The sequence below is a fragment of the Magallana gigas genome, chromosome 1, assembly GCF_963853765.1.
Source record: "Magallana gigas chromosome 1, xbMagGiga1.1, whole genome shotgun sequence".
In the NCBI taxonomy this organism is placed as follows: Eukaryota; Metazoa; Mollusca; class Bivalvia; order Ostreida; family Ostreidae; genus Magallana; species Magallana gigas.
Window position 1 is genome coordinate 20,863,419 of NC_088853.1, and position 24,110 is coordinate 20,887,528.

At 31.9% G+C, this 24,110-nt stretch overlaps 1 protein-coding gene across 1 annotated transcript; it reads left to right on the plus strand.

The window, feature by feature from the left end:
* Positions 1 to 283: 283 nt before the first annotated feature.
* On the plus strand, positions 284 to 1,438 carry LOC117688432 (kappa-type opioid receptor-like). Its single transcript, XM_034466496.2, has one exon. The coding sequence runs from the start codon at positions 284 to 286 to the stop codon at positions 1,436 to 1,438; it is 1,155 nt and encodes a 384-aa protein (XP_034322387.2).
* The last annotated feature ends 22,672 nt before the right edge of the window (positions 1,439 to 24,110 follow it).

The following is a 24,110-nucleotide window of genomic DNA, read 5'->3' on the forward strand; positions in this document are numbered from 1 at the left end:
TCTTGTCTCTGGTCAAAAGTAAATCAAGTAACTTTCTAAAATTGCCATCAAATATACATAATTGTCGCAAATTAAAAAAAGAACCAAACCTAATGGTTTACTTGCAATTGCAAGTTTACGGAACTTACACCCCACCAAAAAACTGTAAACTTGTTATGGTTGAATAAGGTTGAATAAAACACAAACATGCGTTATCAATAACAATGTATGTTTATTTGACTAATCTTTCTCTTGTTTTTGCAGAATTTAAAAAAAATCAACAAACTCAAACTTCTGTTTAACGATGTCTGAATCGCAAAGCATAAACAACACCGATGAAAAGGCGATTTCGGCTTTAAACAACGTTTATACGAGCTTGCAAAAAGCCCTGCACGATTCCGCACGCGTTCTCAAGCTAGTAGATCTCTACGGAAGCTGGGGTTTGACCTACTCTTTTCAAGTTGGATTCCCTTTGTACATCTTGCCCTTCATAGCTACGATTCTCATGTTCGTCATCTTCAAACGACGGAAGCTCCTGGGAGTGACACAGAAATTCATTCTGTCCATCATGGTAATGGATCTATGCTACACGTCCACTTCTAGCATCCGAGACACCTTACTGAGACTGTTCCAGATGCATTATGGGTTCATGGAATACCGCGTCTGTGCGGAAATCATCGTTTCTTTTCGCGTACAAATGTTGTTTCATGCCACCTCTGTGTGGCTTAAAACCATGATGTCTCTTCATCAAGTGCTTATTGTAGGCTTTCCATTAAGAGTTAAACAGCACAACCTGTCTGCTTACTTTTACTCTTTTATTCTCGTTCACATCGCCCTATGTTTGGCATATCTTGTGTTCCTTGCAACTCCAGTTTTTGAACCAGTGCCATTGATCCAGGAGTTTAGATCGGGATATCCTCTTCACAAAATCATCGGTTGCCAGTTTTCTCATTCGAGGTTTTTCCCAGATATCAACGATTCTCTGATTGGAACGGCGATAACTTTAATCATTTTTCTGTACAACCAAATCATTCCGTTTATTTTTCATTTTATTACCATTATGATGTTAGTATTCCTCTTGACAAAGCACATTCGAACACTCTCGTTACTGACTAATAACATCGCCGTGGAACGCGTCAAATACGTAGTGTTGATGAAGGTCAACATCGCTATGGGGGTCTCCTTTGTTCTGCAGGAACTCCCTGTCATTTTGTTTTTCGCGTACCAGATTTTATATAGCGGGAAAAATGTGGACAACTTGGCAATTTATGAACAATATCAAGGCTTTGCTACCTCAGTCATGTCAATTTCGTTTTGCATTGGAAAACCAATAGACCTTCTGATTTATTGCAGTCTCAGCAGATCATTCAAAGAAGAGTTAAAATATATCATAAGCCTTTGTTGTAGGCCGGGCAGGAAAAAGGTGAATAGTGAAAAAGGCAATGGTGCACTCAACTGAAAATATCAATTCCAAAACTCATGAAAAGCTTAAAAAAGATTAGAATCGTTTTGTTTTTAAGATATAGAAATTTGAAAATATCTTATTTTTTGCTATCAAAGGGATTGTACATATGATTTTGATGCATACGAATCTTTAAGTTTAGGACTTAACTATGTTTAAGGAGTTTTAGTGCGTTAAAAAGTTAAACCATGTTTCGCTTTTAAAAAATAAAGGTATGATAAAGCCTGCAAATTGAAGATTTGTGAAATTGTGTTAACTAAATTAAATATTTAATAAAGCACTTAGATTTACTGAGAAAAGTATATTACCGCAATTCTCTTAGCTACTGCACTTATTGACTCTGCAAACAGAAAAAAATAAAAGGTCGTTAAATCTGTTTTACTTTAAGTCCATGCTCAATACATTAAATGTCTTTTTAATCATCAATAAATTAAGATGTATAATTATTTGTCCACAAACGTAACATTTGGTATAATAAGCCATACAGATAGGCAAAATGCCTTTCCGAAAATTAAAGGAATTCATTGTTTTTTCTTATCTGACAGACATTTTTTTAATGCTAAAAAATGCCAGTAATTTCAAATTAATATACGTTTCATGAGATTTAAGGAATCTATTTTTAATATTGTGATGAAGGCAATTTGCTTATCTCTTACTTGTCTTTCTACGAAAAGGAAAGATCAAAATTTACGTCTATTTTTATCATCACTAATTAAATTATTATTCTGTCTGTATACATTTCCTTTTTTAGCTCACCTGAGCTGAAAGCTCAAGTGAGCTATTCTGATCACATTTTGTCCGTCGTCCGTCTGTCTGTCCGTCTGTAAACTTTTTACATTTTGAACTTCTTCTCTAAAACCGCTTATCCAATGTCAACCAAATTTGGCACAAAGCATCCTTATGGGAGGACGAATATAAATTGCAGAAATGAAAGTCCGATCTGTTTTTAAAGCGGAGAAAACCTTGAAACTGTAGAAAAAGAGGGGTGCATTTTTAAAAATCTTCTTCTCAAGAACTACTGAGTCCAATTCAACGTAGTTTAGCATAAATTATCCTTATGGGAAGGAAAATATAAATTGCAAAAATTGAGGACTAATTCTGTTTCAAATCTGAGTTATTACGAAAATAATAATAAAGGAAAGGCGTGTTTCAATCATCAGTTTAATAGCTTCGGGTTCGGCATCCGGTAAAATGGGTAGGCAAGACTTGGCCTGGGCAAAAAAAAAAAGATTGGCAGTTGTTAATCTGCCAATCTCATTAAAATTTCAGGATATTTGATGGACCAGTGTATTCGTGTTCGCTGTAAATATTGCTGCAAAATAATGCGTATTTGAAATTGACGATTGCCGATTTGCCCCGGCTTTTATTTTGCCACGGCCCGGGTTTGCATACCCATTTTACCAAGACTCGTATACTTCTAAAACGAGGTTCTTTGTTTAAAGCAGCCATGACATTGTACGAAAAAGGGTCGATCTGACTATGATGAATTTGCTTGTTGTGCAACAGTTTGCGTATGAAGGGGAATTTTTGAAACATGCAAAATATATTGGTGCCGATTTTGTGAAGTAAATTGAGGCTAAATATTTCAATGCGTTGACAGTTTTCACACATGACGTTGGTGTTAGCTTGTTCTGATTTTCGTTTCGTTTTCATTATTTATCAATATGCTTTGTAACCTGGGAACTATCGTCTGTATTTCGTGATGTTTACGTATCAAATCAAACAGAGACTTCGGTAAATCAAACAGTTAACTGTTTACCTGCGCAAATTATGCAAAATCTGATGTATCAAAAAAGTACTGAAATACAATTCATTCTATCGGTAATTCGGCATTATCTTTTGCGTAATGGTAGATGAATGCAATAGGTTTTGTTGAGATGCTCGGCATTTTCTCGAGTTTATTCAGTTTAAATAAAGTTTGATATCGCTGACGGAAATATGTAGGTATATATATGTATATATATATATGATTCATTTCGAAAAAATAAATTGTGTTCTTTATTTGTTATAGTGCATGTTTCTTGCGTTTAATTGTTTACAATTTCTATTTACTAACCATATTTGAGTATTAAGCTTCGAATTATAAGGAAGATACAGAGATTTGCTCACAATTCTATGTTTGTACACAGATCTTAAAAACTAAAGATTAAAAAAGTAAAAAATTTGTCAATTTTTATTAAGAAAATTTTCAAAGTCTGTTCTTCCAGAAACCAACTTTAACAACTTATTGTATTGTAAACTTAACCTTTTTTCTTCATTATTACGGGCCGCCAGAAGGCGGTCCGTTATTTGATATACATTTAGATATTGTAACTGCGTTTCTGCGGGATAGTTTTTTTTATAGAATTAATATTATGCATATTTTTTAATGAATTAAAAGTAAATTTGCATGTAGACATATGTTATTCCTTTAAAAAATATTACACATTTTTTGTTTAACTTGTAAATGTATAGTAGGTCATAGACTTTCGTGTTAGGTGCGTTTTTATCGAAACTACAAACTATTCGGAGTTTTTCATTCTTTTCAAAACAATGTATCGGGATCGGTATACGGGACATACTAAAAGACCTCAAATACTAAAGACCTGAATGACATGAAATTTTATATTAATTATATATTTGAATCATGAAATGACATCCATATCAATTATTTACGCAAAAAGATGAAAGACCCAAATATTTGAGATGACCTGATTTTTTAAAAATACTTTTGAGAACCCCATGCAATTAAATAAGCATGATTATCTTCATAAACTGAAGTGTAGATATTCTACAATTCAATACAATGCAACAAAAAAAAATCAAAATAGTTTGAAATACATAATCTCCAAGAGAATAATGATGACCACAGAGCTGAACTTTGATTTAGAATAATGTACAAATCAATGTGTTCTCCTTTACTTCATACTATGGCAATGATCAAACAATTACCGTTTGAAATGCTTACAGTAAAGAACTCGATTCTTAATAATAATAATAGTAAAATGTGAAACTTCAAAACGTGTTGCTGAAAATATATTAAAATTTACCTTAAAAATTAGTAGAACCAACTCATTATTTTCTTCTTTGTGGTGTGTTTTTCTGTAAACAACCAATGATGATTCATACACATTTATGTTTTTTGTGGCCCATTTGACGCTTGCTCCTACTGTACATGTGATACTTGACTGTGTTTGTGTACATTTGTATAAACTGATTTTGAACCTCAAATACCAGTGAACTGGTCTTGAGTGAATAAAAGAATTGAAAATCTTAGGCCATTCTTTTTTTTTCCAGTTAAAGGGCATTGGCAACGTTCCTGGTTTCTTGACAATATTTTTCATAAATTCTTAAATGAATTTATATGTGTCTATATAGACAACAACAGACACTAGAGACCCCTCTTTCAATCCTTGTTAAAAAATATTTCCAAAAATATTAATTTCGCATTCAACATTGATTTCAATGTAATTAAAGGAACAAATCGCAATAATTAATATTTGAAAGGAGCAATTTTCTGATGAGTGAGATATGTGATTATAAACTAAATGATACATATTATTGAAAATCGATTTTATATGATATCCTACTGATAATGAAATATAGGGCGAATATTTTCAGAAAAGTGTGAACCTCAATTTGCTCTTTCCTATTCAAGAGTTACCGTCCTTGATTTTGTCACCGTACTGTCATGTTGTAAATTTTGAATTTACCGGGTGGCAGTAAATACAAAATTTACAACATGACAAAGTTGTCATGTTGTAAATTTTGTATTTACTGCCACCCGGTAAATCAAAATTTACAACATGACAGTACACACACACAGTAAATAATAAGATCATTAACACTTATCTATACCGGTACTTATCTTTGAGGTATCAAGAAAGAAGACGGTTCTAATATTTTTGAATTCCTAGTTAGACTTTAGGCGTGCTCTAAGAGAGCAAAAGTAACTCATTATTTATTGTCAGAAATGTCTCTTTTACAAATTAATAATTAAAATGTGAGTCATTGATAATTCTGACTTAGCAATGAGGTCAGTTTAATTTAGAAATGATCTCATTGTCCACAAAATAAAGCAGCTATGAATAGTTTATGTGTATATAATTTCATGCATATACATGTATATGTGTGTATTGTACTATAATATCAAAACAATAGGTATGAAAATAAATGAATTTAGACTCTCGGTCTACTGTCTTTTGTTAAAGAGTATCGGAGTTAATCAATGTTTGGTTCACTTCTTTTTTTCTATTTTGCTCGTCAATATCTTCTGACCCCCCCCCCCCCCCCCCCAACCTTCCTCGGTCGTCTGTCAATAGTAGACAAGATAGATAGATAAGAAAACGAAAGGTCATTTAAAATCTCTCTCACAATTTTTGTCATATAGAAATTTGCTCCTCTCTTTTCTGAGGCCCATGTAACCTGCTTGTTGACGCAGAGCGATATATGAATATCGCTTCATCTATATACATGACATATTTTGTTTACCTCAGAAACACTGCTTTTTTACCATAATATTCAAAAAGATCTCATATAACGGGAGATAATTACTCCCAGTTGGAAAACAATTCAAGAGGGGTAATTCTAATTCATTGTATAAAATAGAAAATGCAGATGCGGATTTTTTTTTAAATCCGGAGCACTTCGTTGCCAATGCCCTTAAATGCTGAATAGGAAATACCAAGTTAAAAATCTTAAGCTGAATGTAATAAACTCATGTGAACAAAATATGACTCAAACCTAGGCGAACTGTGAGCTCTGTATCTTGCTTATAATTCTACGATTGACGCTGGAATTTTGGTTGAACATTAGAAATTCTCTATGAATTAGAGTATGTTAAATACTTGTACAAACAAAATAAAAGAATGATATTCTGTACATACCTTCACTCTGGGGCCCCCTCTTTATACAATAAATAATGTGGAATCTAAATCAATTTTGATAGTTTTTCAGAAACGAGTAAATAAAAACGACATCTTTAAAACAGTTTCCATAGTTCTGACACATTTCTGTTGCGGGGATAAAGTAATTATCGCTATTCCTAAGAAAATATCACAGCGGAAAATTATCCTGGTTTGTGTGCGAGGTAAATAACAGACATTTAATTATTATAGAGAAGAAAAATTAAATTGTTAAATGTTTTTAATTTGAGGAACTGAGCTTTTTGAGGTACATTTTTCTTCTTCACATCAATACATGTAGGATTTTTAAAATAAAAACAATAACTATTATATATTTTTTTTAAATACAATAATTAGTAAGTTATAAGTGTAAAATTCGAATACTTTACAATTTTTATTTTTAAGGCGTCGAGCTAATGCTCGGCAGTCTTCTAGCGATCGTCTGGATTGGCAATAGTCCAAAAAATCATAAGTTCTTTAAATTGTTAAACGTATTGCAAGATTTTTATTCCATTTATTCAACTATATTGTGTACAAAAAACCCGATTTTGCCTCCCTGGTTATTGACAACTCATTGCATAAGTATAAATTTGCTTGATCAAGAAATGGCGGATGAATACAATAAGGTGAAAAAATTCAATAAATGTTTTTTTAAGTTTATCGCTTACATTTTAAGGGGAGATCGTGCCCGATAGAAATAAAATTTGTAATTTTATTTGTTATCGGGCACGGTCTCCAATATAAATGTAAGCGATAAACATATCTAGTGATTTTGTTGCAATAAATAAACTGGGTAATGCAGTCGGTTTGGTCAAGCATTTAAGATAGCTCGTGTTGTGGATTTGTTTGTAAACAACCATAGGTAATCTTGTTTCAAACGGGAATTTAAATATAAATAGAAGTATGTTTTATTATTATAATTAGGGGCACACTGTTGATGTATTCAAATTATGAACCTGTGAAAATTGTTCAAAGACTGTTTAAAGCAGAAAGAAAATAATTTATTTTTGAACTTTGAAATTTCTTTTTTGATTCTTGTAACCATGATGAGTTATTGTATTATAAACGCATCACTACCTATTTTATAAGGAAATATACCGATTTTTTGTTTTTAAAGCAACACAAAATTGGCCATAATTCAGTTACTTTTTTTTATTCAAATATAATTTTATATACAACAATTAGTAAAAATTCTAATTATTGCAATTGATATCTTAATTTCTATATAAAAGAACATGTCAGCTTGACGCCTTTGTGGCCGTTCCGGCCTTTGATTTTTTTATTCTACCGAGGGACCATATGGCACAATATCTTTTGAACGCCCATTGTTGCTCAAGTGAGCGATGTGGCCCCATGGGCCTCTTGTTAATTAAGTTATACACGAGATAAAAGACTAGTTGCTTAAGAGAGAATCTTTATCTTTCAATTCAAGTTTAATTTGTGAAAAAAATCATACTAAATTCTTTATCAAATAATAGTACCACAATTTTAGGATACCATGCTCGTCATTTGACCAAGCATTCATATAATATGCTTTCCAAAAACTTAAAAAAAAAGATCATGTCAATGAGTCAACATTTTGGACTCGTATTTTACTGGTTCTAAAAATCGGAAGAAATATTTACAATAGAAATATATCACGCACATTTTCCTAGGGGTAGCTATTTCAGTTTTATTTTCACCCTATGTCCCAGATATCTACTGACACACCAATTATAATGCATTTTTGTTGATTTCTGTGTGGCTTTGAAAATGTGATTTAATCTACAAAGGAAACACATAGACGATATAATTTACTTTTCAACTATTTTCCTAATCCTTTTCATAGTAGATAAAAACCACATTCGAGACAATTCTTGAATTGGAAAACAATTCTCTCTCTCTCTCTCTCTCTCTCTCTCTCTCTCTCTCTCTCTCTCTCTCTCAACCTTTTAAAAAATGCCACGTTTTTACACTTTATTATGAAAATGAAAATATCGCTGTTGCGCCATATGATTGCATTACTATTCGTAAGTACTTGTGTAGGACACTAAAAAAGAAACAACGTTATTAATATGGCCATGACCTTTAGCCTTGTAGGTAACCTCAATAGAGTTACAAAACGCCCTTTAGGTTATTGATAGGACTATTAGAGACCTCTTGATAAGAGCAATTCTGTTAATGTACTTGATTTTGAAAAAAGAAGTATATTAAAAAAATCAAATTTCACGGCTATTTAATCTAGGACAAACAAGGTACATACTCGCATCACAAAACCTTGATGATTTTTTAAAATCAAAATTTGCACACTGTTGTGTAAAAATGTAAATTTATAAAATCTAACATTTCTGTCATTTATAAATGTAAATGCCATCTTGATAACATTTAGGCCATCAGTACAACATTTTGCTGCATAATATGTTTTACAAATTATGTGCACGTAAAATAAAATTTGAATTTTTATTTCTTGCAAGGTTTTTTTTTATTGAAATGTGGGTAAAGTGTTATACAAACTTGAAGAAAATGCTTTTGATAGTTCAAAAGTTCGACCTTTTAATCCAGACAGTCTTGATTTTTTTTTGGTGCAGTGTTTCTTCGTAAAGATAACATGAATTACTCAGTTCTGTCTGAAAACAAGAGTCTGTCACTTTAATTCAAAGACAGAATTTCATAAAAAGGTTTAACAGTGACAGCCATTTATAAGAAATGAAAAGAAATAAGAATCGTTACGCAAAAAAACCCCCATAAAATGGACGATATGTAAAACATCAGAGACGACAGAAAATCCCTAGTCTTTGGTCTGCATACTTTACTTTTCCTTAGTCTGCATTGAAAGACTAAACAGGTGAGTGCTATTTGGAAACATTTTTAAATACAGAATACGTCTATATGATATCAAGTAATTAATATTTTTGAAAACAATTAGCCTCGGTTTAGAGATGTTTTTTTCTTTCTCTTTAGGGAGGCAGCGCTTTTTTTCATTTTTAGGTATTTTAAAAACGTAAGTCTATATTTATTTGCATTTGCATTCAAACCAGTTTATTCCTAAATCTCAAGGTATATTACTTGGATAATTTCGAAGTTAGAATTTTGGACTTTTCTTTTCATAACATGCAAAATGAAATTGATTGCTCATGTATAAAATCATTGTTTATTGATTGTTGAAACTCTGTATCAAATTTAGATATTATCACATAAAATAACATTTACCTTCAGGAATACTTAACGGAAATATTAACAAAAACTGGCAAACCACATTCGAAATAAAAATAATTTGTTGTAGTTGGTTTCAGGAACAAAACTGTCTCAATGCTATTATTCGTTAATTATCCTTTTAAGAACATATTTTACATTCGATTAATAAATTTATGTTTGTTAAATACGAATGTTTATGAATGCTTAGGTTGACCAACTTTTTAATTTATCATCCTTTTCTATTCATAAAGAGAGGCCATTATTAACTACCAACGGTTAAGAAACAACATCAATTTAAGAGAAATGAATAGCCATGACCGATTATTATGCTATTTAATCTCTTATATGAAAGAAAAAGAGCGTTGTAAAATGATAAAAGGAAAGGCGCAACTTTTGAGGAGTTATTGTATTGAATTTTACGTCATTATATAATAGTTTATAGCTCAAAATATCATTCAAAATTTAGATATAATTAATTTTACTTTTACTCTATTTTGATGTAATGTCAAGGGAAGTAACTCACAGTGACAACATATACTATCTTCTAAACAAATTGATTTGATAGTGGATTTGTTAACCACCTAGCCTCTAAGAGATCATGCATTGCATTACTTCCAAAATGATATTGAAATGATATTGGGGCGCATGACTGACGTTTTTCATACTAATTGTTAGACCATAATGACCTAATTGTCAAAGGACATTTCCGGGTTTTTTCCCCGATTACGACAAAAAGCACAAGGCGGATGTGACCGGTCATCAGAGAATGCTCACTCCTCTTAGGCAGCTGATCCTGCCTCTATTTTTTTTAGCAGTCTGGTTTGAATTGTATTTCGTTTTAAGGATTTTTGTGATGGTTGACAGTTTGTAATTTTTCATTGATTAGATCATTGCGAGGTTCTTTATAACAAAGACCTTTCTCAAAAGTAAAACATTAGATACTATAAAAAGTGTATAAGTAAAGTAGTGAAAGTTTAATTGTAAAGGTTACCACCAATAGTTCGTAATATGGATGACTGATGTTAGCCATTGCAAGTCGGAGGAGATTTTGCTGGAAAATTTATCTTAGGTTTAAATCGATCGACAAAATTATGAAATTTCACCAAAACTATTACATCAAAGATTGATCTCCCCTACCTGTCATTGCTATCTTCATAAGAATACTGTGGAATCATTTAAATTCGTGGGGACCAATTTTCGTGGATTGTGCATGTTGTGCTTATTCTTGAGGATGTTAATACGTTGATGCGTCGGTTTTCAGTTTTAATAAGATAACTAACCTTTTAAAATTTGTTTTTGTTTTCGAGTGTGTAAATTCGAGGGGCAACCACTAATACCACGAAAGTTGATCCATCCACAACGAATTCTAATGATCCCGTAGTAACTGACAATTGATTCGTTTAATATGTCGATTCATGAACGGGCTGGTGGACTTGTTTGGGTTTCAATGTTTGATTGGAAAATGAGAGAGCAAAATGTAATCCTTCTGAAAAGAGTAAAATTTGCTAGAGTTGTAAAACAAGTAAAGGACACACGAGACGTTCCTCAATTTTATTTAATTTTCCTTGGTGATTTGTTCCTTATTTATTAACATTTAAACCTGTTAATTTCCAAATTCAGGGTACATTACTAGGCTCTTTTCGGAGCTCGAATATTTCGAATTTGTCTTTAAATAGCATGTAATGGCATGCAAAATGCATTTGAATGCTGATAAATAAAGCCATACTATACATTTTCAATGGGGCACTAAATATCTTAATAAAAAAAGAGTCATATAACAAAAATTAATTATAAAATTACGAAGTGGAAATCTTTACATTGTGGAGATAGGGAAAAAAAAAGAAGAAAAGTCTAACAAACAGGTTTTGAATCAGTTCAGAACTTGATCTTAGATTTTGTAGATTTCTTTCTTGTTAGTTTCTATATAGATTACAATCGAATTTCTTCTGAAATTGAGGAGAGATTGCTTGATGGATGGAAATATTCTAACATGATGATAATCTAAGTACACAATTTGTAAACTATATATCAGTATTTTTTTTTGTATTCCAGAGTTTGGATCCAGAATTTTTTTTTTTTTAATCTGAAACTCAAGGTTCGAAATGCAAGGTGTAAAAAGCACTGATAAAGGACTTGCAAAAATGAATGAACTTTTTGTTAGATTGAAGAAGTCCGAATACGATGCTTCTCGCGTACTCAAGCTAGAAAACATTTATGGAAGCTGGGGTATAGAATATGCCTTTCAATATGGATTCTTTTTAAACTTGTTACCTCCTGTCGTAACGATTTTAATGTTCGTCATCTTTAAGCGGAAGAAACTCGTAGGGGTGACACAGAAATTCATTTTGTCCATCATGGTCATTGATCTATTTTACACGTCCACATCAAGTATTCGAGACACCTTATTGAGGATGTTCCAGATGCATTATGGGTTCATGGAATACCGCGTCTGTTCAGAAATCATCATCTCCTTTCGTGTACAAATGTTCTTTCATGCAACCTCAGTATGGCTAAAATCTTTGATGCTGTTACATCAAGTGTTACTGGTAGGGTTTCCGTTAAAAGTAAAGCAACACAATCTGTCCAGATATTTTTACGTTTTTTGTCTTGTTCACGTGATCCTGTGTATAATATTTTTAATGTTTCTTACCACTCCTGTTTTTGAACCAGTGCCCTTGATTCAGGAATTTAGACCTGGTTACCCTCTTCGAAAAATCATTGGGTGTCGATATTCTCATTCAAAAATATTAAAAAATGCTTCTCAATTCGGAATTGCGATGTCCACCGTCATGTTAGTCTACAACCAAATCATCCCGTTTGCTTTTCATCTGATTACCATTGTGGTCCTCGTAATCTTCTTGACCAGGCACATTCGAACCCTCACGCTCCTGACTAATAACATCGCCGTTGAACGGGTCAAATACATAGTGTTGATGAAGGTAAACATCGCTATGGGGGTCTCCTTTGTTCTGCAGGAAATGCCTTTGATAATTTCTCTAGTGTCACAGATTGGAATCACTCAAAATACCAAGGAATCGAATATCGAGGCGTCAGGTACACAGTTTCAAGGCTATACGACCGTTCTTATGTCAATTTCGTTCTGCATTGGAAAACCAATTGACCTTTTGATCTATTGCAGCCTTAGCAAAGCGTTTAAGGAAGAGTTGAAATACCTGCTGATGTTTTTTTGTAGGCTTTGCAGGAGAAAGATGAGTATTGAGGAAAGGCATTGTGGACAACAGAAAATACCAATTCCAACATCCATGAAAAGAGTTCTAGGAAGAGAAAAGTATTGAGGTTATGTCCTGTGCGCTTTTGGGTCATAATCCAAAAAGGCCAGATACACGGAAAACAAATTATCTTTTCTTTTATCTCTCTCTCTCTCTCTTTCTCTCTCTCTCTCTCTGAGAACCAATACAGTATGAGTACAGTACGGATTTATAAAAGATTTCGAGGTTCAAATGTTTTTGTTACATGTACATATTTTTCAATTCATTGATGTGGGTTTACTTTAGTTGGTTATAACAAGGTCCAAACTTACAAACGATTTCGTCCCGGGCTTGAATTTGCCCATATGCAAGTGTATAAGGTATCATTTGTAAGAATGGAATTCACCTAGTCTAAAATTTGCACAAATTCACTCGAATTTTTTGTTTACATGAAATGTGCAGAAAAAATAGTATTGTTTCAATAAGCAGTTGAGGGCAAAGTGTTACTGCAAAGTATAGTATATGTATAAATGTATCTCTGCTGGTGGACAGTCTGTCCCCGAGGATACTTGTTGTTCGAAACTTCCTCTTTCATGAGCAGTACGACATATAACACTATGGGTTTTTGAGATGGTTGACTGGTATTGTCATTTTTTCACATACATTTAAAAATATCCAAATATAATAGTTTATCTTAAGTTGTACATGTGATATAGGTATTTTGATGTTTAAGAAGTGTTTGATTTAATGTGTACATTTTATGTATTTTTATAAAAATATGTAATGCTGACCTTATATTAGAGAACATAGTATTCGAAATAAACGGTGAATCTTTATTCGTCTTTTAATTATTGCAGAAAAAGCAAGCAGAAAAGATGTTGTAAGCAATATCTTTATGTTTTGCATAAAGAATGTACTTGTATTTCTAAGAAGCAGTTGGTTATTTTATTGATAATTCAATCACAAATACACATTTGCAATCTAATTAAAATTAGATCTTTGATCCGCTTCTATTAGATCGCTACACAAACTTTGTGTAGCGATCTGATAAGGAGCGGATAAAAAATCTAATTTCAATTAGATTGTGTGGCGATCTAATAAGGGGCGGATCAAAGATCTAATTTTAATTATATTGACACATTTGTTAAGTATTGCAAGACGGTAACTTTTATGAATATTTTAATGCTTCTTTTAAAATCTTGTTTTTTCCTTCAATCTTCATATCATAACAACAATTACAGTGCCAACTATTAACTGGAGTTCTGATACACGGGTCGGGATAAAAGGATAAAATTGAGAAAAATATTTTCATCTTAAAATTTGACAAATAAATGTGCTCTTAAAGGGCTCGATAGTCGTGGCCATTTTAAAACTATTCTAATCTCCTAAGAAGAAGAGCTACATGTATATATAAAGGTTTAGGAAAATGGCCAGTTTCTAAGGATGAAAATATTTGAACTTTATTTTTATCAAATGTGCTAGTTTATGGCACAACATATCAAACCTGAAAGTCTAGAGCATATTTGATGGTTAATTTGTTGACAATCCTGCCTTCTAATTTTCAAGATATTTAATGAAATAACCTTTTTTCTCTATCTCAACTCCATAAAACTAATCCTCAATTGGAGAAATTCAGGTATTACACCGGTTTTGTGTTATAATCTTTAAATGTTTTCCTATGAGTTTAAAATTATATTACTATGATTTATGCATCCTGATTGGAAGAGCAAAAGAGTGCGCGTTGGTATAAATTGATTCCTTTATAGGAATTTTATTATTATTCTTAAATAATTCTTATTCGACATGCATCTTGAATATTATCACCGTAAGTAATGTTTTCACTGGTCATCTAAGTTAACAAAAATACAGTCAATTAAATGCTGCTTTGTGTGGCATAAAAAATTGTTTACCGAGTTGATTTTAAATGGAGATTTTTCGAAATTTTTATATAGCATATAATTAAGGTGTATAACCTTTAACTCTTTTCGGTAAACATTTATTTTAGAACGTTTCTTTTATCTTTTAACAAACTATCAAATGACTACTCTCTGTATCTTTATTCGTTTATATCAACTCAGTGACTGATAAAGAAGTATGACCCCCTTCTCATACACATTTAAATATAGCTGCTGATTTTTATACCATTGAGTAATTACATTTGTTTAAAAAAAGCGGATAAGGATAGCAATTATGTCAGTAAAAAAAGTCAATTGAACTAATCGTGAGTTAGTACAGTTTTGTTCATGGCAATCATTACATTGATAACTGATACCAAATCTAAGAACGTCGGTAGATTGTTTCAATCATGTTTAGACTTATAAATGTAGATGTTTAAATTGAATTTTATGCATGATCAATTAAAAAATATGAGAAAGTGTGCGATAATTATTTACAGGCAAAGTTCTTCAAAGTTTACATCTCATGATGAAAAGCTCAGACAACAAAAATAATATTAGGTAAACTTTAATGATATATTTTTTCCTGAAATTCATTTTCCTAACTTTATACACTTTAAAAACTTTTATCCGTTTTTTTCTCTTGAAATGTTTACCATACTTAAAATTATTAAACTCTAATGTTTTTTTTTTTTTTAATTTAGAGTAATGATAATAATAAACAATAATGTTTAAAAAAAATTTGTTCTAATGCTTAAAAAATGATAGATTAGGTTTGTCTTACAAACCTTGTTAAATACAGAGTTGTTTTGTTAATGAATATATGAACAGAAAAAACCCCAATAAAGACTCCCTACTTTGTAGGATTCGATGGGAGAAATAAACAAGAGGTCCAGGGCCACATCGCTCACCTGAGCAACAATTGCCTTAACTCTGATCAAATTAGCATTACAATATCAAAATCAAAATATCTTGACAACTAAGTACAGTAGATCTTTCTAAAAAAAATTGAAAATCTGCCAATTTTTATCCACATCTTTTTTTGGTAAATACCAAGCCCCTTTTGTTGTTATACCTCTAAGAAGATTTTTCTCTAATCCTATATACCCCCCCCCCCCTTTTGTGGCCCCACTTTTCTCTAGAGAATCGTGGTTTCATCAAACTTAAATCTGCATTACCTGAGCTTTCACACAAAGTACTGAGTTTTGGACTGAAAACTTTCCAAGATTATATTTTTAAAGATTTTCTCTATATATTCCTAGGTAAAAATTCAATCCGCCATTGCCGCCCTGCCCTACCCCCAGGGACTATGATTTTACAAACTTGAATTTACACTACCCGAGGATGCCTCTACACAAGTTTAAGCTTTTCTGGCCAAATAGTTTTTAAAAAGAAGATTTTTAAAGATTTTTTTCTATTTTTCCTCTGTAAAAATTCATCCCCCATTGTGGCCTCACCGTATCCCGGGACTATGATTTAAACAAACTTGAATCTATACGATCTGGGGATGCTTCCACTCAAGTTTCGGCTTTCCTGGCCTAATAGACTTCAGAAGAAAATTTTTAAAGATTTTCTCTATATATAAAAAATTTATACCCCATTGTGGCCCCGTCCTACCCCCAGGGACCATGATTTGAACAAACTTGAATTTATACTATCTAAGGATGCTTACAAGCCAATTTGAGCTTTCCTGGCCTAATAGTTTAAAAAAAATTTTAAAAGATTTTCTCTATACATGTATATTCCTTTATAAAAATTCATACCCCAATTGTGGCCCCACCCTACACCTGGGGACCATGATTTGAACAAACTTGAATCTACACTATCTGAGGATGCTTCCAGTCAAATTTGAGCTTTTCTGGCCTTATAGTTTTGAGAAAAATATTTTTAATGATTTTCTCTATATATTCCTATGTAAAAATCCATTCCCCCATTGTGGCCCCGCCATACCCCCGGAGACCATGATTTGAACAAACTTGAATCTTTACTATCGGAGGATGCTTCCACTGATATTTGAGCTTTCCTGGCCTAATAGTTTTTGGGAAAAAGATTTTTAAAGAGTTTCTCTATATATTCCTATGTAAAACTTGATCCCCCTATTGTGGCCCCACCCTACCCATGGGAACCATGATTTGAAAACACTTGAACCTACACTATATATTCCTATGTAAAAATCCATTCCCCCATTTTGGCCCCGCCATACCCCAAGGGACTATGATTTGAACAAACTTGAATCTTCACTACCTCAGGATGTTTTCATTTTAATTTGAGCTTATCTGGCCTAATAGTTTTTGAAAAGAAGATTTTTAAAGAGTTTCTCTATATATTCCTATGTAAAACTTGATCCCCCTATTGTGGCCCCACCCTACCCATGGGGACCATGATTTGAAAACACTTGAACCTACACTACCTGAGGATGCCTCCACATAAATTTAATCTTTTTTGGCCAAATAATTTTTGAGAAGAAGATTTTTGAAAAATATTAACAAATGTTCAATAATTCTTAATTATCTCCCCTTTAAAGAGGGCGTGGCCCTTCATTTGAACAAACTTAAATCCCCTGCACCCAGTGATGCTTTGTGCCAAATTTGGTTGAAATCTGTCCAGGGGTTCTGGAGAAGAAGAAAATGTGAAAAGATTACAACGACAACGCCCCCGACGCCAACGCCGACGCCGACGACAGACAACGGACAAATTTTGATCAGAAAAGCTCACTTGAGCTTTCAGCTCAGGTGAGCTAAAAAATAACATTTATAATTTACAAGTTATTGATAAGATTGAATACTCTCAGACGTGTAAGATTGATTTCAAAACTAACGAGCACCAGTTACATATATTTACTCTAGATGCAATAATTGTACCGCAGCAATTAAAGAATATTTTTTTTTAAAAATCTATGTCCTCAGAGATTGAACAATAATTCTATCGTTGTGGTTTGTTAATTGTTGCCGATCTGGAAGTTGGATTGTCATCAGTCATTACAGTCAGGTCTAACATATAACTGTAATTGTGAATTTTTTTTTTAAGCCATAAAATATAATTTAGTTAAGAAACATATTAAATATTTTGGATGAAAGTTTAAGGCTAAATTGAGGTATGCATGCAAACGTCGGTTAACCTACATTGTATAGAATTGCATTTATTGTTTATTAATTTAAAGCGTTTTATTGAACTTTAATGTTATCAGAACGTAGCAATTACATTTCATGTTCATATAGTTTTTGATTTCATTATATCATGTTTAATTGTGGCTGTTTTTCTTAACTAATGTAATGATGTACATTAACAGTAAATTAGTTATTTTAACTTACTTTTTATAATCAGTTTACTTTTTTTGGTAAAAAAAAAGATGAAAAAAAACCCCATTAAAATGTTTTCTTTGAAGATTCATTCGGGTAATAAAAGTATCGATCATTGCAAAAAAATACATTGTTTAGCGTGTTATGAATTTTTTTTTAAAGTCTAATTGACTTTTATTTTCAATGGGTCTTGAACGTTTAAATTATATTTCAAATAAAAGTACATATTCATTTATTTAAGTAAAGCGTCACACTAACCTTGTCTTGCCTTTTGTTTCTTTTTTTCATCGACATGAAGGCTTTAATGTATCAAACAATTCTGGGCCATGTTCCTTTGATTTTTAATTTCAAAAAGCATCTGGCAAAGGTAAACGATCATACTCATTACCATGTAAATCAATTGCTATTTTAACGCAGAAAAAACAGTGAAATATTTTTTCTCGTTTACATCTTGTCAATAACATACATTGTCGTCTAAGAATTTTTACATTTTTAAACATCCATAATGAGCTCCTGCTGAGAAAATTCTTAGAAGGAATCACCATCAAAAATACATTACACGATGCTAATGAAAACACGTAAAAGGTTATTAGTGCATCGATGCATCGTTACGACAACTCATAGAAAATCCAAACCTTATATTCAGAATCTTCACTTTAAAACTTATTGCTGACGCATAAAGATAGATATAAGATTATAGCAAAATATCGGTGATATGTTCCAAGCGACATACATTGTACAAGTATTTCTGATCATAAATATTTTGTACAACAGGACGGCCAGTTGTTTCGAAAGTTTTTACGGCTTGAGAACAACTGACAATCCGAAAACTTCATGTCTCAAAATTGCAAATATAGAAACTGCTGGGAGATGTCTGGGAACATGTGGGATCACAATGAAAACTATCGACATGATCAGCCACGACCAATCTACTAAAACCTGTATGTGTTGCAGCGATCTCACGGGGAGTGACATAACTGGTCACAACTGGAAGTCATTTGTCCTGCATACTTGTAAGTATTTCACTTATTAGTCCCCTACCGGATTTCACCGGAGGGGACTATAGCTTTCCTCTGCGTCCGTCTGTCCGCCCGTCCGTCCGTCTGTCCGTCCGTCTGTCTGTCCCACTTCAGTTTTCCACACTTTTTTCTTTATGCATTTGAGGAATAATATGAAATTTGCTGATCAGCTTCAAAATGTCAAACTGCTGATCAAGTTTACATTTTTGTAGCGTCTGGTTGACATATTTTTGAGAAAATTAATTTTTTATATTCCAATTCTTAAATGTTCGGGTTCGATATTCTGCATAACAGTGCATTGTTTTCACAATTTCCACACACCGGTAGGGGATGTGTATTGCTTATGCAATACTCTCAGAATGCTTGTTTAAAAGAAGTTGACTTCTTATTGCAAAGTCTCCTGAAATAAAACAAGGGCTATTCTATATATTTTTACTCTCAATGAGTATAGTAGGAAAATACAATTAATATTTTTTTTTAGTGAAACTTGTTAATGTGATAATGTTTGGATACTCCAAAGAAGGTCCACAAAAAGGTCACACCGCACAAAATCTGTAGAAATATACTATGTATATACAGACGAATATCAGTGGCTTAAGTGCAATATTTCAAAATATGTTTTCTTTTTCATTTCGAAATTTATTTTTATTATTAATTTAATAAACAAACATGATATAAATCTTCAGTTAATGTAAATGACAATTTACTTTCATTTAAAATAAAATGAAAATAGTTCTAATGTAATAAATTTTCGATGGCATCTTATTGTTGGAAAATTTTCAGACTATACATAAACTCGATTTGATATGTTTTATTTAGAAGAAGGAGAAATAATAAAGAGGAAAAAAGACAACAGAGACATTTCATTGAACATAGGATACATATACTCTTTCAAACTTTTAAGTCCCGATAATTTTATAAGATATATACTTCTGTGTATCGCAAAAAGGCCTGATTGTAATATGAGGACAAACGAATTCTGTGAACCTTTGCTATTAACGTAATATGTCGATTTTTAATGATATAATTAAGAACAACGCTATTTTTTTAGTATTTGTTTGATTTGGGCAATTTTTGTCACCGTATTATTTAATTCTGCCGGGTTAAAAAATGTCATTCTGTATTAAAATTCAATAAAATATCGTTATTATTTTTCATTTTAAGTCTGTAAATATTATTCATGCTTAAAAAAAAGATTCTTTCAAGAATCTCTTGCATGGGTAATATATTGTTTAAAAATCATTCTGATAAACTGACAAATTTCATAGAAAACAATGAATCGATCTTTTGATGTTGATATCAAAAATGTTTTATAAGAGGTTTACAACTATTTAAATTTGTTATTGGGGCTAATAAAAAAAGATATTTTGGCAATTAGTTTTAATTTTTTTTTCAAAATTAGAAAATGTATCCGAATGCACAAATAAAAGTTTATTCAACTTCATTTTGACATATTATTATATTTTCTATCTGCAGAAAAAAACATACTCAGAAGTATCTTACCTTAATTAGTTACAAATAGACAATGGGAGGTGTAATGTCTTTTTTTAAATTTATCTAATCGCCTTCATATGTTAAGCTATGGCTTAACCCTACAATATGAAACTTTTCAAATATAGAGTAATAAGCATGTTCCTTAGGTAGATCTAAAAATGGTACCAGCGTCCTTAACTGATGTTTCAATAACAACACGGCTAATGTCTGTTTATCTGAATGGATTCAGTGGATATAAGCTTGTAACTATGCTCAGTATTTTTTTAAATAAACATTTAAAATAAAGTTTGTCATAATAAATATAAAGTCCTGATATATCTGAGATGGTTTATGAATGAAACTGTTAATTACAGTGATATAAATAGGAGATGTTTAAATTGAATCTGAAAAAAGATATATGTGCATTTTTAAGCAAAATGTAATAGATAACAACAATGTCTCTAATCTGGATGTTAATCTGAAATGCGCCCTAGAATAGATGTAAAGTTGCAAATTGCATGGATAGCGGCAGAGTATTTAAAAGGTACATTTAAAAATATCCCCTTTGTTTAAACTTAAACATATTTCCGGTCATGTGGGTTCATAGGTTTTGCTTAAAGGTCAAATTATGACGTAGCCAAGTTATATGACATGAAATTAAAGAACAATTAATAATGATTTAGATATTTTTATTCCTATGAACGGATTTTCGTAGAAAACCGGAGATCACACTCAACTTAATGATTGAAAAAAAAATACGGTTCTTATTTACTATGCCACTTATTTTTTAGTACCGTGCAAAGACGGGTACGTTGAATATAACTCTAATGGTACCCAGATCTGTCTGAAGTATGTTTCAACCCCCTCTACCTACCCGGAAGCTATGGATTATTGTCAAGCAGATGGAGGGGACCTCATCAGACTCGATAGTAAACGGAAACATGATATACTTACGGAAATGTTAGGTATGTGTTAAAGTTTCGAAGAGATCTTTGAAGTGATTTTTAGTATTCTGGACACCTATCCTATGAAAAGATAATATTCCGTTTCTTCAGTGCGTCAATATGCCAGTAAAGTCATGAGTTTTCTTCTTTTTTTTTAATACAGAATAAACATTTTAACTTTGATATAAATTCAGCACTTAACAAAACATCTTAATGCAATGATTTTCTTTATTTAAGTAGTTTAGAGTCACATATTTAAAAAAGGTTGGTGTATATCTTTTTTTTTTAAATTTACAGTAACGTAACTAAGCATAAAATGTGTTAAACATTGCTAATTTTATATCTTTTCGTAAATCGCACCTAAGTTGAAACAGCATGATACAGCTGGTTATCAACATAGCCCCACACAAATGCACTGAAATAAGATAATGGGAAAACAGTGTATATGTTTAAGCTCAAAACTAATATACATCTAGACAGAGCAAATACACGATATGAATTTTAATGGTAAAACTGAAATAAATAAATCGGGTGAATGTTAAGATACAAAACGTTATGTAATTTTAGTGAGCTAAACTTTAAATTACTTATTGCCAGGGTCGATAGGAAACAAAAAAAAGACATCGATCATCAGTATTGATTAATTAAAAATTAGAACCATCGTTGAACATGAAAATTGTATATTTATAAGTATTCTTTTGATAATTAGTTCCTATAGCCAATGGATTTACAATCGATGTGTGGATCCAAGGAACAAAAGTGGAGGGCGAGTGGTTCTTCCATGACGGGTCCCAAATGTCGACCGATTTCAATGAGATCTGTCCTCTTGATTTGGACGGCACCGTAGGTGAAATAAATCTTCGAGCACACGGATCTACATCGTTTTTCTGCTGGGACATGATTCCAACTATGAACTACAGTTTTCTGTGCGAACATTACCGCCATTTACCTTTAAATTGATAAAGTATTCATCACAAACATAACTAATTGTTTCGTTTCGGAATTTTTTCAAATAATGGTGATTTTGTTTTCATTCTATACATACTCTTACATGTATATAATTATATATTTACATTTCAAATGATATGTTCTGGAATCCTGATAAACTATACATTACTTAGCTGTATAATATATTTGTTTTAATCCAAACTGATGACTCTCTTGTAATAATGATAATCCAACACCAGTTATTACTTACATTGTTCCGTAATAGACAATATGTCACAAGTTGTTGCGATGACCACCTCCCCCTTTTCCACCGTTCAAATAAGGTGGAATGCTGATCTATTTTTGAATCATGATTACACAAGTTCACTGCATGGTAAACGTCTCTTTTACTTGAAAACTTTTGCTCACTGTTGTTATTACATGCCATATAATATTTTCATCAATTGTGAATGTAAATGCTGACATTTTTAACATGCATCGGTTAATCTTTTTGTGAAATATCATGACATTGCTTGTCCCCTTGTCTGCACTGTTTCGGAGAATGCAACTTTTAAACCTTAGATAGGCCTGACGTCATTACGTTAGGCAATAAAGGAACACTTGTCAACACAATAAAGAATGTTCATGCAAAAAGCCTGCTCAAAAATGATAAAGGTGATCATATTTTGAGATTCCCGTATATTTTTGATTTAGAATATACACAATTACACAATACGGCAAAGTATGGTGTGGTTTTTTAGTATTTAAATATTAAATCAATGCGTAAATCAGTTAATGTTCAGTTTGATTTAGAAATCTTCTCTGATCCAGTTTCATGCAAACGGACGACGTTAATTGAACACTTTCAATAAAGAGAATTGGCTATGTTTCATGTGCAATAGATTATTTTGATTTTGTAGAATTTTTCTCCTCAAGTTTTGACATGTACATTTTATTTTTCAATGATTTTCTTACGTATTTCGTACGTATTTTGCACGTGAAAGCTGATAAATTCCTGTTAAATTGGAAAATAAAGTAGATTGAACACTGAACATGTGTTTTGTTTCTACACAAATTATTACAATGCAGAAGCAGTCCAAAATGTCATCTGTAGTTGTCTAATAAGTAGAAACTTGTAAGAAAGCTACAAGTAACGTATTGGCCGGTTGCAGGGTAATAAGACAATTTCTGGACTCGGTTCAAAAAATGATGGCATCACAAAAATCTTTCCTTGCCAAAAGAAGCACTTGTGCAGATCTGTTCTGTTGCTACTTTCATTATGGAAAAGTTATCTGCGTGCGCTCACCGTTTACCAATCGCCCACCACATTTCGTTAGGCGTATAGACAAAGTTCATTCACCGTTCTTATTGAAATATTTACATTTAAAGAATGAATTCAATATTTGTTTGTTTTATACGATATAAAATGGTTTGGGGCAGTTTACGCTTTATAAACCCCGAAGCGGTTTGATCTTTAAACAAGGGAAATAAACGTACAAGGGAAATATAAAAGCAATTATCATCTTTATTCTTTACACTTAACTACAAACATCGAAACATTTTTCAAACAGAAATTGAGAATTTTGGAATATTCTTCAAAATCAGTAAAAATAATGTTGAATAAGTTGAATATATATTTTTCTTATAAGAAGCATATCAGGTAATTGGTGTTGTCCTTAATTTTGCTGCGACCGATCAACATACTTGATTATTATTTGATAAGGAACAATAATGATAAAAATGTTTGTTTAAACAAAAAAATTCTTTATCTGCTTTGTTTGTTATAACACATATGTCCACTGGAAACAAAAATGTAATCGCTCACCTGTTGTTTTACGTAATTGTG

Bases quoted from the DNA above. Each gene is read 5' to 3' on its own strand.
- LOC117688432 (XM_034466496.2), top strand. From the start codon at position 284: ATGTCTGAATCGCAAAGCATAAACAACACCGATGAAAAGGCGATTTCG.